At 45.3% G+C, this 16158-nt stretch overlaps 1 protein-coding gene across 2 annotated transcripts; it reads left to right on the plus strand.

Moving 5' to 3' along the window:
- The first annotated feature begins 1850 nt into the window (after window positions 1-1850).
- Window positions 1851-16088, plus strand: itga6b (integrin, alpha 6b). Of its 2 annotated transcripts, XM_035635863.2 has the most exons (26): window positions 1852-2134; window positions 7580-7707; window positions 7813-7892; window positions 8637-8898; window positions 8991-9122; window positions 9242-9455; window positions 9595-9788; window positions 9904-10001; window positions 10204-10331; window positions 10414-10503; window positions 10639-10700; window positions 10862-11031; window positions 11129-11269; window positions 11377-11492; window positions 11723-11879; window positions 12001-12084; window positions 12168-12247; window positions 12389-12466; window positions 12553-12655; window positions 12768-12938; window positions 13111-13212; window positions 13331-13441; window positions 13824-13922; window positions 14248-14373; window positions 14592-14672; window positions 15216-15354. In XM_035635863.2, exons 1-25 carry the CDS (start codon window positions 1968-1970, stop codon window positions 14658-14660), a joined length of 3162 nt encoding a protein of 1053 aa, XP_035491756.1. In that variant the 5' UTR covers window positions 1852-1967; the 3' UTR covers window positions 14661-14672; window positions 15216-15354. The 2 variants fall into 2 exon arrangements, with proteins under 2 accessions (XP_035491755.2, XP_035491756.1); XM_035635862.2 differs by lacking the exon at window positions 14592-14672 and having other exon boundaries at window positions 1851-2134; window positions 15216-16088.
- Window positions 16089-16158: the final 70 nt, after the last annotated feature.

Below are 16158 nucleotides of genomic sequence, written 5' to 3' on the forward strand. Positions count from 1 at the left end.
ACTATTTGTTTACTTGCCTTTAACGTAGTAGTTAGTTCCTGATTTGTTCCTAGTAACTATGAGTATCACGCCTGAAAAACAATAGATTGATGCCACGACTGTAGCTGCGGGGGATCTTCAGTCTGGACAAGAAATGGGAATTTTATTTCCCAAGTGGACAGGGGAAGATGAGGAGAAGGAAAGGGAGAATAATGATGTTGGCTGTGGTTTGTGAGGATAGATGATTGAATTAAAAAAGAAACATCAGATAATGTGTTTTGGCTGACATAAAAACACATCAGTGGCCACGGAGGGATGAGGCTGAAAAGGTAAACACCAGAAACAAAGGGAGAGCTGTGACTGGATTTCAGTCAGAGGAAGTGGCATGTGTGTCACACACACACGCACGCACACGCACACACACAAAGAAATGCACAAGCCAAGGGAAAGCTAAGCTAACACACCTAACCTCAAACCGCTGTTCTTATCAGCGATAGGTCTGGTTCCTGTTCTTGACCTTGTGCGGACGGAGCCATAAATCACTGCTGGGCCTTCAGCCAACCGCTGCTCTGACCTGGAACAGCATCAGCCCAGACCTCACAGAAAAAAGCCTACAGATGCAAAAACGAACAAGATACAGAGAGTTTCATTTATTTTACAGTAATATCATCAACCCATCTGCCAAACATGTTACTGACCAGGACAAAAAGAGCTTTTTGATTGATCTGATTGAGAGAGGATTTGATGCTCTTTTTCGATACAAATCAACCCCCCCCTTATTTTCCCCATCTGTTGAGTAGAGATCAAATATAAAAATCTGACAAAGATCAGTAGTAAACCTCTGTTTGCTGTCCAAGTAATCTCGAATCACAGAGCTGAGCTAATTCCAGAGCCTGTTCCCGAAGACTTGAGCAGATAACAGACCTGTATAAAGCACCACATTCTTCCCCCCCCCCTGCCCTTTTCCCTCGCTGCCACCATCATTTGTGCCTTTCCTACTGTATGTGGGCAGTGCCCCTCTCCGTCTCCCTCTCTCGCCTGCCCTCTTTCTCTGTGTGCAGACAAAGCCCCCGTTTGTCTGCTGACGCGCTGCGCTGCGAGGACAAGCTTTGGGGTCAGCGTCTCATGGAATGCCTGGAAAACCATGCAAGTGAGGGGGGCGCGTTAATGTGCGGCCCTGTGGCCCCCGTCCGGCCTCCGGCTCCCTCTGGTCTCCCCCGCGACCCGTCCAAAGAGTCAGTAGGCAAGACGCAGGCCCCGTGGCCGGAGCGTGTTCACGCTCAGGGCGAGAACACCTGGCGTGTTGTAGTTCTTGACTCTGATTTTCTGGGCCAGCTAATGTGCTGTAAACCCACCTGTCGCTGCGTATTTTTAAACCCCATCTATTCAACTTGTTTCAGAAGTCCCACGGTCGAGGTATCAAAAGTGGGCCGACCGGGCCTCCGGTGCCGCTGCTGGAAACAAACCCCACCTTAAATACGTTCTTATTCAGATGTACCTTTGTCTGGTTGTATTGTTTGGTCCGTTCTATTGTATGCTATTTCTTGAGCATGCTATACGAATGCTATATGAATAAACGTTGATTGATTGATTGACTGATGATGGAATCGTAGCCGTGGCCCGCGCGGCCCTCGAGCGCCAAATTTGGGATTATCTTCAAACCTCTTTCGACCGTCCAGTCTCACGGCTCCGACGCCGCCTCAGACGCGCACCGCTCCCGCTTGTTCGCGGCGTGGGTCGGCCGCAGGATGACGAGGGGATTCATCCCTTCCCGCCGAGGTGCGCGTTGACAACGCCGAGATGGGTTGCGCGCGCGCGGCGGCGGCGAGACGGGCCTGTGGGCGGGGCCGCCCCGCAGCGCGGGGGACCGCGGTCAACCCCCGCAGCAGTCCGCCGGTCCGCCAGTCGCACCCTGCACCTCCTCCAGCGAGGACTCGCCCGTCGCCAGCGCGAAGGAGTTTCTCTTGTTCGTTTCCCGTCCGCGTCGCATGGCGGCCCCGCTCACCCGTGCGCTGTGGCTGCTCGTCGGCCTGCTGGGATGCGAGGCGTTCAACCTGGACACGGAGCACGTCCAGCGGAAGAGCGGGGAGCCGGGCAGCCTGTTCGGCTTCTCGCTCGCGCTGCACCGGCAGCTGGAGCCGCAGGACAAGAGAATGTGAGGCACATCGCGCGCGGGCTTTTATTGTGAAAGGGCGGATGTCAGGCGCTCGCGAGCGACCGGCGAGCAGGTCGGACGACCGGGGCGGGGGAGAGGGGCCCGACGACCGGGCGCCCGTCGGGTCGCTGTCGAGGGCAGCGGGCTTCGTGAGGCCTTTACGGTAGAAATTGGGGGAAAACAAAACAAACAAACAAACAAAAAAAACCAAACAAACATGTTCAGGTATGTGGCAGGGAACATTTCAGAACAGCGACGTATCGGCTCAGAAATCAAACCGTTGACTTCTACTTCATGATACAGTCGACTGTACCTGGCCCGAGTTTAACCCACGGCCTAGTTAATCTTTTTTACTTTTTTACTTTTTCCTTCCAGGTTACTTATTTGCGAACATTCTTTTAATTGGACAACCACGGTAGATTTTCTATTCCCCCCCCACAGTTTATTTTCATTTTGTATGTTTTAAACTAAGGCAGAGTCTTGGCATTCATGTCCAAAAACACCTCTCTGAATCATTGTTGGCGTTTTTATGGCCACTGATTCAGAGGGACTTGTCCTGCTGCCATCAAAGTGCCGTCAAGTGGTCGCTGGTTGGAATGGCCTAAATCAGAGAGGACACATTCTTCAATCTATCTGGGAAACTTCCAAATGAGCCGGACGGAAATATGCTTTTCGTTCGCCTGTACCTCAAATATTTTTGGTAACGCCACAGTCTTCACTAGAGGAGGGAGTGTAGCAGATTTTATTTCAAGTGTCAGGGGCAAAGAAAATCTTGCTCAATGCAGAAAAACGTCCCCCTGTGAAGGTTACATACAGTATTATATAGTTACGTCATGGGATTATTGTTATTTGTATTGTATGGACGTATCCGTGTGAAAGTGGAATTTCAAAGTTGTAGATTGAACGAGTTGGAGCTAATTTCAACTGCCTTCTATCCTGCATTGTCTGGTAGTTTCAAGTGTCACAGGCTCGTCATACTTTCTGTGTAATATCAAGTCTAATCAGTGTAAGTATATCCTCCGATTAAATGTAAGGAAGTCAAATATTTCCCCTTCGAACGGTAATGGTGTAGTAGTATGGAATGAAAGACTCATCTCATCTCACAGGGCAAATTTGACAACCTGCGCCCTCATGAATTGGTAATTATTCTGCTATTAACTAGGGATGTCCCGATCCGATATTCCATATCGGTATCGGGGCAATATTGGCCAAAATGGCTCGATCGGATATCGGAAGCAATAAGAAGTAAAATCCTATCAGATACATTACAGTAAACATACCAAACAAATGCCTATTTATGTATCTACTAAGCCTTGAACGACATTCCGGCATCATATTTTTATGTTAATCTATTATTGTTTAATTAATGAACAGTTTACAGTTCAAAAAAGTCTGCCAAAAGTTCTGTGAAAAAATAAAACAGCCGTATTCCATAACTCAGTCATGTTGCTGGCTATGTATGTCTTCCTTTAGGGGGAGTTGATTATTTGTTTCGCAGTTGAGTATGAGGTTTTAGATGGCTAGGTTAAGGAAAGTGCATCCTGAACAATGCATTTTTAATATTTTATTTTACGAGTGGGGAGAAGATTGCATCAGATTAGTGTCGGATCGGTATCGACAATGCACAGGCTTTTCTGTCCCGTAACCAGTCAGATAGATCAGGCAAAACCAAGTAGCGTTTAGTATTTGTCCAACTAATGCCTTTCGGTCCCCATGGCATGCATACCCACTGAAAGATATTCTTGTCTATAAAGACTCAGAGTCATTACTCAGTCCTGAGTATTTCACTTTACACTGTTCCTAAATGTATGTACACATTTCTTATTCTACTGCTACACATTTATTGTAGATGATGTAGAAATGTTTGCCCTAGTCTATTATCAAAGTACTGAAATATTTCAAAATAGTTGTTGTTGTTTTTGTATCACAATCTTGTCCGTATCATTCCTATCAGGTTAAGATGAGCCTTAACAGTTAAGAACATGTGTGTGTTGTTACATTATAACACAGGTCTGGATGCATGTGTACATGTTCAAGCAGGAAGCCATGTTGGTTTGGAAGCGATTGCTGTTACAGAGGAGGAATGCACTCTCCTTGTGCGCGTGTGCGTGCGTGTGTGCGTGCGTGTGTGTATGTGTGCGCACTGAGGCGTTGCCTTGTCGTCAGTCGTTTGGAAGAGTGTCAGGGAGCTCACTGTGCTGCTTAATAAATATTCCTAACCTGCAGCAAAAAGGAAAAATGTGAAATAGATAGATGGAATGATTCTGACAGTGACTTTCTTTTCCTGTGAGAGTTCCCTGCTTGCTCTTTGTGGGAACTGTTGGGGTTTCTATGTAAAATGATGAGGTCTCGATCTCACTGTGTAGTGGGCTTAGAGACGATGTATGTTGTGTTTTGGCGCTATACAAATAAAATTGAATTGAATTGAACTTACATTCTTTTACGTACATTGGAACGTTGTGTGTTGATGTGCGTGTTAGTGTGCGTGCGCGCATGTGTGTGTGTGTGTGTATGTGTGTGCCCACCCATGTGTGTCTCTTGGCTGCTGGGTGTGCACCGTGAGTCAACAATCCTTTGCCAGCCATTGATGCCAGCTTTTATTCAGACTTACTGAAAAGTCGTCAGCTGTCTTCTATGCCCTACAGGAATGAATGTTACATGTACCTGCAGGAGAGGGCAGGCACTAATAGGATCATGTATATGCATGTGCGTGTGTGTGTGTGTGTGTGTGTTTATGTCGCATTCCACCGTCAGTCATGATGGCCAGATGGAGTCGAGAGTATAATAAAATCAAGAGGGGAAAGTGCAAATGCATAAGGAGGAGGTCGGGTGAGGGTTCAGGGAAGTCGGAGCGCTTGGATCGAGTGGGAGAAAGTGAAATTGTGTGTGTGTGTGTGTGTTTGTGAGAAATATACAGTCTGTAAAGAAATGGAGCATGAACAGTAAAGAATTTTAAGACATGGTGTGAAAAAAGAAGAAAGCAAGAAATGCTAGCATTTAAAAAAAACTCATGTCAATGTCAACGCCGGATATGATAGAAGAGAAAGAACTGTATGGTTTTGATGCTGAATTCTGCTCTGTCTGTATGGACTCTGTATAAAGTTCCAGGTTAGTTCAGGTTATCCAACATCAAAGTGAGAGAGAGGAAGAGAGAAAGGAACCATAGAAAAGAAAGACATGACGGCTGAAAGAATGCTGAGAGCAACATCAGTCAATTTTACATCTGGGCACTAAAACAAAAGCTGTTATTCAATCAGCAGGCCCGAGCCTGGCAGACTGATGGAGGGAGAAGTTAGGTAACACATGGCGTGAACCTGTGGATCTGCAACCTATTTGGAGTTTGAAGTTGATAGGGTCCCACTGGCTGTTGCTTGGCAACGGGGCCTGTGCCCTGACCGTCTGCCAGTTTTCTGCAAAAAAAAAACTACCCGGACACACACACACACACACAACACACCTCTGTCAGCGGGACGCCTCTGTTATGGTCACTCTGCGCTGGGAGAGCCGGCCTGTGTGTCTGAGTGACCCTGCAACCATCTACTTCACAAGTCAACGCACACATGCCCACACACACACACACACACACACACACACACACACACACACACACACACACACACACACACACTCTCTCTGCCCTGTTTGTCTCGGTGCTTCCGGTGTGTTGGGGCTTCCTCTACTGCTGGTGAATGATTGGATAAACAGCTGGCTCACTATGACTGGAGCAGCAGGTCCAGGGGTCACCACAGTGACAGTCCCTGACACATCACGTGAGCACTTCAGGCTTTGATGGTGAAAAAAGAAAAATGAATTATAACAACAACAATGTGTAGCATTCAAGATGAATTATATCCACCGGAACTAGCTTCCAATTCAAATTATCAAACAAGTTTTTTTTTGTGATTGGGATCATATGCAGGCAACGTGTGCAACTTTCTGCTATCTCAATAATGACATGTTTAAGTTCGTCAACATATTCGGTCACATGATGTTAATATAATGCATCATTGTTAACATCTCATCTGAATGACTTCCACTCAGTGATTGTGTTGAACAAGTAGGACCTACAATGTCCGTCCTCTGTTAATGCAGCAGACATGGTGACCCCCTTTTCCAGGGTTCGTGGGTCTCGGCAGAGCTCTTTCTGTCTGTTCTCTTAACTTCCTGTGTCTCTGGGGATGATGTGAGAGGAAATGTGCGCATCTGGGATTCACAGTTAGTCACAAGTGAAGTGAAGTGCTTGACTCATTAGAATCAGGCTCATCTTCAGCACATGCCCTAACAATTTCTCAGAGTGTGAGAACATGTCTGTTTGGTACAGTGGTGCATGTAGAGGTGGAGAATTTCCTCCAGACTATAACGGTCAAGTGTCAGTAGCTCCGCTTGTAAAAAAAACTAAACAAAACTGGATTAGACTTCACAAATTACAGTGTTCTTGTTTTTGAATCGAGGCCAAACCAATCCAGTGGTTAAAATGGGATAAACAGTGTGTATTTGTCCATCACGCAGAAAGGGTGTGTTGCTATTGTGATGACTTATTTTTACTGCAAAGGACATCACATCTTCTCTCCCGCAAAACACTATAAATTCATGTCATAACGACAAAATCCAGAGACTGTGGGTGACTCCGGGAAAAAAAAAGCCATATTTTTGTATGTCACATCCACAGATTTATTGTCCTTTGCTAATCTCCATTCGCTCCTGCTGCAGTCAGGATTCACATTGATTTACACTGTAAATTAAAAAGTTATCTTTATAGTTGGAAACCTCCTCCCACGTGCAGTCAGTGTGTTTCTGCGGTGCTGACTGTGGAGGTCGTGGCTGAGAACATGCTGATCACATTGTGGCCACGGCTCTTTGCTCTGACTCTACAGTATGTATGTGTCTGTAAATTCCCTTCCAGATGGTGTGTGTATTTGAAAAAAAAACTCTGGGAACTGGGTGCCCATCGTCAAGGCCTGAGTGTGGCACTTACCCTTGTCCTTGGTCCATAAAGGCAGCCTTTGTGTGTGTGTGTGTGTGTGTGTGTGTGTGTGTGTGTGTGTGTGTGCGTGCGTGCGTGCATGCGTGCGCGTGGAGAGAGATACAGTAGAAAGCCGATCAATCAACCCCAGCAGGCATTTGAAAGGGGTCTTTGACTCGGTTGGACCATGAGGACATGGAACATCAGTTCGGCGGCGGATGTGTGTGTGTGTGTGTGTGTGTGTGTGTGTGTTTTCCTGTGTGTGTGTGTGTGTTTGTGAGCGTGTGAATATGGCTGCTGTGTGACACAGTAGACCGGAATTATTATAATATAATGTTCCCAAGTGGAAGAAATGAAGTGCGTCTCCTTCGGAGTCCCAGATGACAGAAGAGCATCTTTTACAATGTGTGTTTGATTGAGCTGCACATTGCGTCCGGTTAAATGGATTTGTGTGTGTGTGTGTGTGTGTGTGTGTGTTGCAGGCTGCTGGTTGGTGCCCCGAAAGCGAAAGCCACAAAAGGTCAAAAGGCTAAAGTGACAGGAGGCCTCTACAGCTGTGACACGAGCTCCATCTCAACCAGCTGCGTCAGAGTTAACTTTGATGATGAAGGTGAAATAACATGTTTCAGGCTTTTTTAGACCCTTTTTTTCCCCCTCTCGCCAGGAATACTGATTCACAGTATTGTCTTTCTGCCTTTTTTCTGTCTCCATAAAGAGGATTTAACCTCAGAAAGCAAAGAGAACCAGTGGATGGGAGTGTCAGTCAGCAGTCAGGGGCCAGGAGGGAAGATTGTGGTAAGACTGTTTGTTTTTGTATCTGACCATGAACAAGTTCAGTTCATTATTATGGACACGTTTTCCTCACTGTTCCCTTTATATCAACAGACATCTACTTTAAAAAACTAACATAACTTTTTTATTTTTTTTTATTTCTGTACATCTGTTGAATAATGGATATGGTAACTGATACAGACTTTTAGAGCTGCAGCTAAGGGCTGTTTTTTATTGTCTATTAATCTATTATGTTTTTTGAATACTCAGTACATTTCTAGCCATTGCAAAGTCTGAAATTGCACATTAAATTTCCCCAGAGTCCAAGGAAAACCCTGGAAACCTTGGGGCATTGACTAGGATTAAATCATACATGTCTTTTGGTTCATAGGTACCTGTTTGTGCAAAGATCAGGACAACAAAAATGCTCCTTATGTCTTGTTGGACCAATAGTCCAAAGCCCAATGATCTTCATTTCACATTGATATGAAGCAGAGAGAAACAGAAACTCCTCTGTCTGAGATGTTAGTGGCAGCCAACGTTTGTGTCTTTTGTTTGATACTTTTTCGTTTTTCTGTCAATCCATGATTATTCTACACATGGATTTGTTTCATTCTTGTGAGCAGGTGTCTCTGGAAAAAAAGAGATCACAGTGAGATTATCTGTTCAAATTAACAAAGCAACTTGACCCCCGTTTCTGTTCCACTTATACAAGGCAACTAAATCTCATCATGTCAACTCAACTATCAGTCTCTGTGTCCCTGGTAGACCTGTGCCCATCGCTACCAGCGACGGGCCAATGTGAACAGTGCCATGGCGTCCCGGGACATTCTCGGCCGCTGCTACGTGCTGAGTCAGAACTTGAAAATCAGTCCCGGATTGGAAGAAGAAGGAGGTGATTGGCACTTTTGTGACCGTCGGGCCAGAGGCCACGAGATGTTCGGCTCCTGCCAACAGGGCCTCTCTGCCACATTCGACAAGGACTACCACTACCTCATCTTCGGGGCTCCTGGAGCATACAACTGGAGAGGTAGTCTAATGCGTGTGTTTATTAAATAAAATCTATTCCAAATTAATTCCATCCCAATCTTATCTTATCTCTTCTCTGCTCCTTTCTTTAAGGCGTGGTGCGGTTAGAACAAAGAAATTTGAGCTTAGTAGATCAGGGCATCTTTGATGATGGTCCTTTTGAGACGGGAGGTGAGAGTGAAAAGAACCCCAACCTGGTCCCTGCCCCTGCCAACAGCTACCTGGGTAAAACGCTCAATCTTCACCGTGACTCCAGTTGTTCAAATTACATAAAGATGCCTATTACAAGTGCCTGGTCGTCCTCTTACTATGTAAGCAAGCATTCCTTTGTCTCTTTCTCTCAGGCTTCTCTCTGGACTCAGGGAGGAGTTTGACCAAGAAGGGTTATCTGACAGTGGTGGCGGGAGCTCCCAGGGCAAACCACAGCGGGGCGGTGGTGCTGATGAAGATAGGCCTGGATTTAAGCAAAAGCTTGGTCGGAGAGTACACGCTGGAAGGCGAAGGGCTGGCCTCGTCTTTCGGCTACGATCTGGCTGTGCTGGATCTCAACGGGGACGGGTGAGTGACGGAGGGTGAAAGGCACGCACGCACGCACGCACGCACGCACACACACACACACACACACACACACACACACAGCTTCAGATCAGCCATTGTTACTATATCCTCACAAATGTGTAATGCTGTTGTTTGTTAGTTGGCAGGACATAGTTGTGGGAGCCCCTCAGTACTTTGAGAAGGATGGAAAAATCGGTGGAGCCGTCTACGTCTATGTCAACCAAGCAGGAGACTGGAACAAAGTCAAACCAACCAGAATAGACGGACCTATGGACTCCATGTTTGGCCTGGCTGTGGAAAGCCTGGGAGACATCAATCTGGATGGTTACCATGGTGAGGCTGCTGCGCATGTACATATGCATCCCACTGTCGGCTGGCCCCCTTTTGAGTTAAATATATGTGCCTGTAAAACCACACTGCAAGACACCATTGTCCCTCTCTGTGACAGATTTTGCCGTCGGAGCTCCTTATGCGGACGAGGGTTCAGGGAATGTTTACATCTACAGCGGATCCGCCACAGGTCTCAGCTCTAAAAAAGCTTTACAGGTAATACATTTGAGTTCTGTGAGGTGGGCCGGGTGTCAGGTTGAGAAAAATATACAAGACGTGTTTAAATGTGTCTTTTTGAGTATTGTTCGCATCTAAGAAACCCAAAATATCCTGTCAATCACAAAAAAGTTGTATAAATCGGTTTGATAATCATGCTCCTGATGCATATAGGTTTATACATTTGTTCATCTTGATCCAGGTGCTGTCAGGCAAGCCTTTAGGTGTTAGGATGTTTGGCTACTCTTTGGCAGGCAACATGGATCTGGATAAGAACTCCTACCCTGACCTGGCTGTCGGATCCCTCTCGGACTCTGTCTTTGTCTACAAGTGAGTAAACCGCTGCATTAATCTGCCCGTGTGTGACTCTCGTCATGTTTACTGAGATGCTCACTGAGTGTGCTCCTCCCAGATCCCGTCCCGTTATTAACATCAAGAAAGAAATCAATTTCTCACCGAAGGAAATCGACCTTACCAAGAAGAACTGTGGCAGCAGCTTCTGGTGCGTTCTGTTTTTGGCTGTTGTGTGAAATGGGAATTACTATACTTTTGAGAGAAGCTAATAAATGGTCTATAAATGTGACTTTCAACAAGAACCATCTTTTATTTAAATGATTAAAAAAAACTGTGTCTCCAGCTTGGATATTGAGGCATGCTTCACCTACACTGCCAACCCCAAGAGCTACGCTCCCAAACTGAGTAAGCTGATGCACATTTTTCTAGATAAAAGTTCAATTCTTTATCTTTTTTCTTCATGAAGAAACAAGTAATATAATGAGAATGATACACAGTAATTGTTAAAGCCCTGCACAATATTTTCTGTATTTATCTCTCATTGTTTATATTTCTGTTTCATGCAGCGGTGGTGTACTCCCTGGTGGCGGACGCTGACCTTACGCGGGATGGTCTCATTCACAGGGGGACCTTCATTGGGTCCTCCGCCTCTGACAAAGTCTATGAATCCAAAGGGACCATCACCATGAACAGCAAAGGGGCAAAACAGTGTGTAACACGTAAACTTGCCATACAGGTAGTCACTCTCCCTGGAAAAATGTCTCCGTTCTCTCCTGAGCACAGTGCGTTGTGGGTGGTTGCGTAATGCTGCGTGTGATGTTGTCGTACCACAGGAAAATATTCGAGACAAGCTGCGCGGGATCCCGATCGACGTGTCTGTGGACATCCAGGAAGCCAAGCGTAAACGCAGGCAGAGCTCGGCTTCTCTGGCACCTGTCCTGGACCCCAGAGACCCGATGACAACCCGATCACAGGTGGGCACGCATGGCACACAGTGTATGAACTCATCGGAGGATAGATTTTGATCGACGTGCAGCAGATGTTCCCACTGACTCTGCTTGTTACATTGTATGGTTTGTAGGTGCATTTCCTGAAGGAAGGTTGTGGCATAGACAACGTTTGCCAGAGCAACTTGCAGGTGGAATATCGCTACGGCCACAGGGCGACTGACAAAGACACGTTTGTTCCATTAGAACTGTAAGAGCACACACACACACACACACACATTCACACACACACACACACACACGCACGCACGCACGCGCACGCACGCACGCACGCACACACACACACACACACACACACACAGACACACAGACACAAACACACACACACACACACACACACACACACACAAACGGTTTTGCTGTATCATATTCTACTATGGGATATGTCTTAAATTTGTCATAAATTTTGGGCTTCTAAAGGGACAATGGCATGCCCCTGATCTCGCTCAGCAATCAGAATGACATCGCCTTGGAGGTCACGGTAACAAACCTCAATGGAGACGACGCACATGAAGCCTCTTTGGCGGCCTCCTTCCCGCGCTCCCTGGCCTACTCTACTTACGTTGTTCCTCCTAGTGTAAGTCTCCCTTTTGGTCTCTCTTTCTCTGTCTCTCTCTCTCTCTCTCTCTCTCTCACACACACACACGCGCGCACGCACACACACACACACACACACTAAGACTTGTTATCAATTTCAGGATCGGCATGTCACCTGCAGAGCCAATAAAGATGGTTCTAAGTTGGACTGTGACCTGGGAAACCCCTTCAAACGTGACTCAAAGGTGAGAGAAAATCCCCTTTTGGCCCCATTCACCTCCCTCTGCAAAACAAGTGTCATTAATAAACGTGTGTTTTGTGCATCTAGGCGACCATCTACATTATTTTGGGTACAGCAGGCATCTCTGTCAGTACGACTGAACTGGAGATTGATCTCCAGTTTAATACGTAAGTACATCTAAGCTTGTAAATCCTGCGGAACAAACAGCAAGAAAAACATTGATTCCATAGTCAAGTGGTTGATCGGCACACACGCTCCTGGAGGCACTAATGTCTGTGTGAACCTGTGTGTGACTTCTGATCTGATAGTACAAGCGACCAGCAGAACATAGCTCCTGTCAAAGCAAAGGCAAAGGTGGCCATCATGTTGCAGCTGTCTGTGACAGGGTAAGAAACACACACACACACACATGCAAAAAACACAGAACTATGCACAGCCTCACACCTCTAAGGGCACATTTCTGTCTTTCCAGACAAATCCAGCCGTCCCAGGTTTACTTTTCAGGAGAGGCCAAAGACGATCGAGCCATGAAGACTGAAAGTGACACTGGCATTGCCATCACACATCAGTTCAGAGTGAGTACAGGGGGTCCACTTGATCAGAATTCACTTCTAACGCACCGTCCACATTAGCTTTTTAGTGAGATAATCAATACATCATCAGCTGAGGAGAGCACTTGTTTTGCAGATAATCAACCTGGGAAAGCCCTTGAAAGACTTTGGCAGCGCCTCCCTCAACATCATGTGGCCAAAGGGGACGACCCAGGGCAAGCGGCTGCTCTACCTGATGAAGATCAGCTCCACTGGAGTGGACAAGTTAGACTGCTCCCCTAAAGACGAGATCAACAGCCTTGGGCTGGTCAGTGCGAACATCACACTAATGTGAAATGGTCACTCGCATGAATACTTTTTCACTTGAGAAACCTCAAGTGAAAAAGTTTTATATATATTTTATATTCAGATCCATATTGACTTGGACAAATAAAGACGTTGACACATGTTTAGTAGTTGAATGTACTTTTTGCTTTAAGGAACCAAGTAGTACCAGAGCAAGGAGATCAGCAGGAAGCTCCAAGAGAAGTGATGAGGGCACCCTTTCCCGTTTTACTGAGACCAAGGAGTCAATAGCTCTGGTAACTACACACAACCGAGTTCTATTCTATTGCATTGTTTTATACTATTTTTCTTGTGCACTTACTACCTGTTGTAGAGGAATCCAGTGGTGAGTTGTACTCTCTTCTATGTCGATAGTCCTGTGACAACGGGGCACAATGTGTGACCATCAAGTGCCCCCTGCGGGGCCTGGACAGTAATGCAGTCATCACGGTCCACTCTCGCCTCTGGAACAGCACCTTCATCAAGGTAACGATGTGAAAAGAGATCAGTATAAACTGAATTTTTAAATGATTCATTATTAACTTTTAAAATGTAAATATATAACGGTTACATTTGAATCTGTTCATACTAGAGCGGTATTAAGTTTGCAGCACCATAAAATCAGCTGTACAGTTTTATGAGGGACTGTACAAGCTCGACTCTGCTTTAGGTAAAATTTTGAATTATTGCTTTTCTATCTTTGTAGGCTGCCTTGGACACAGAATGATCTCTACACTATTTATTTATTTTTTTCAAATTAAAGGGACAATGATTATTGCAGCAAATTCGTTGGTTTGTTTTTGCGTTTTTTCATTGATAACGTCCCGACAACATCTTAACTTGATCTTCTCATACCTTCTGACTGCAGGACTATTCCAAGATGCATCACGTGGAGGTGATAGTGAAGGCCTCTCTGCACGTGGACAGCACATCAAAGAACACATTCCTGAAAAATGCAGAGACACAGGTAAAGAAACATATGTGACAGTTCTGAACTGAGATGATGTGGATTGTGCCTGGACAGAGAAACCTCTGCTGGTGTAAAGATATAGAGATAATAATAATAATGCCTTCATTTTATACAGTGCCTTTCAAGGGACCCGAGGATGTTTTACAATTCACACCAACACACACGCACAAACAGAAGTCCTGGGGGATTGTAGGCCTTGGTTAACAGCTGGGCAGTCTGGGGCGGGGGATGGAGAGCAGACCCTTGTCTGTGGACCGCAGGTTCCGGGATGGAAAACACATTTTAAAATACCTTTGTCCCGCCACTGTATTGTGTTCCGCAGGCGAGACTGACGGTGTTCCCAGAGATGCTTGCAGCTCAGTATGGAGGAGTACCGTGGTGGATCATAGTGCTGTCCATCCTCTTCCTGCTGCTGCTGTTGGGCCTTTTGGCTTTCCTTCTCTGGAAGGTACCACCGAATGATACACCCGCTGCCCCGAAGCTGCTAAACACACACACACACCTACATACACATACAGTAACCCTACCTTCTTGATTGATGATTTTAACAGGAAAAATGTTTCATAAGATTTGAATTTTGAACTTCGAGTCTAGTCTGTAAAGCACCATTTACAAAACAGCTGTGGGTTTACATAACACGTCCTCTAACAATTTGCCTCTCCTCAGTGTGGAGTCTTTGGAAAAAAGAATAAAGAGGAGCCACCAGAAAAAGAGACACTGACGTCAAATGCGTAAAAAAGAGAGAGGGTAAAATTACCCGGCCTGCCATGAATGAGTGAAACTTCTTTTTTTGCTTCTAACTCTTTTTTAGTATTAAGCAGGCAGTGGGCAACTCTCACACTGTGGCGGGTTGCTATTATAAAAGCTGACAGATTTTTTCCTGCCTAAAAGAATTTCACATGATTATATGTGTGGATCATTACAGTTTAACCGCATGACCAGGGGAGGTGATGGCTGCATCGTGGGGGGCTGCTCTGCATCTTTTAGATTTTGTTCCTCCTCCATTTTCACTTTCTTTCTTTTTGCTATTGCACATGGCACTTGTGTCTGAAGGTTTCTCACTCTCTCCAATTAAAAACAGGGGCATTAGAACAGTGTCCTTTCTTTACGAGGAGCACAAGTGGCTTTGCTGCACCTCTTGTAAGATTCACTGCATCTCAGCTCTTGCCTGTGTGACAGACGGATGACATGAAATTTCACACCAGCCTTCTTTTGCTTTCTCCAAGTTTTCTCTAAATAGCCTTTTCTTCAAACAAAAAGATTAATTTTGTTTTCCTTCCTTGTCTGCAGTGTGGCTTTTTTAATCTTGCCATATATGAAGACAAGGTTCCCAGTTACAATGCGGTTTGGATCAAACGGGAGGAGAGGGCAATAAACACTGGAAATGGTAACTGGGACAACCTGGAAAAGAAGCCCTGGATTACTACCTGGCACGACAGCGAACATTATTCTTAACAGAAATCTGACTCAATACAGATTCCTGTCACTTTCAACTGAACTCCCAATTTCACTGGTGTCGTTTTTCCTGCCCCATCTTTGCACAGCTTGGACTGTAAATATCAAGAAACAAAATCCTTAAAAAAAACAATTTTTTTTTTCTAAAACTTAAATACTTCATCACACATTCTGCTTAAAGGGCTGATTGATCTCAGAGAGTCTGAATGAATCACTGGAAGGAGAGTTGCAGTGTGGGAGATGGTCCTGCACAACTGCGGTTTGTGTGTCACAGCTTTACTGCTTGTTTTTGAACATTGACTGTGGACAGTGTTGACTGGGTGAGGGAGGGATTTACACTTTTTGTACATTTAAAAAAAACGTTTTGCAGAATTGTTTGTATTTATTCTCCGTGAGTGCTTTGTTACGTGCTCTACAGGCCAAAGAATCATGCAATGTATATATTCACAGGCAACTTTTTGTCAACTACAATGCATCCACCCCAATGTTTAAGACGGAGCATCTTGCTTGAATGTTGATCAATTGGTTTGTATTTCAGTCTCAAGGTGCCTCAGATTGTATGTTCCCAATTAACTGCAGCTTAACAGTTATTAAATATTCTGTAAACTTACTGCACAGTCTCTGCGGAATCCACCTTTAATTCACTGGCTCTGAAAAAGGACTAAATTTAGAGCAAACAGTTTCTTGAATAAAAATGTTTTTGTTATATACATGTGTTCAGTGCGTTGTATTTACTGAGTATATGGACACCAGGTGTAAATGAAACATAGGTGATGAG

Source organism: Scophthalmus maximus, chromosome 5 (genome assembly GCF_022379125.1).
Source record: "Scophthalmus maximus strain ysfricsl-2021 chromosome 5, ASM2237912v1, whole genome shotgun sequence".
NCBI lineage: Eukaryota > Metazoa > Chordata > Actinopteri > Pleuronectiformes > Scophthalmidae > Scophthalmus > Scophthalmus maximus.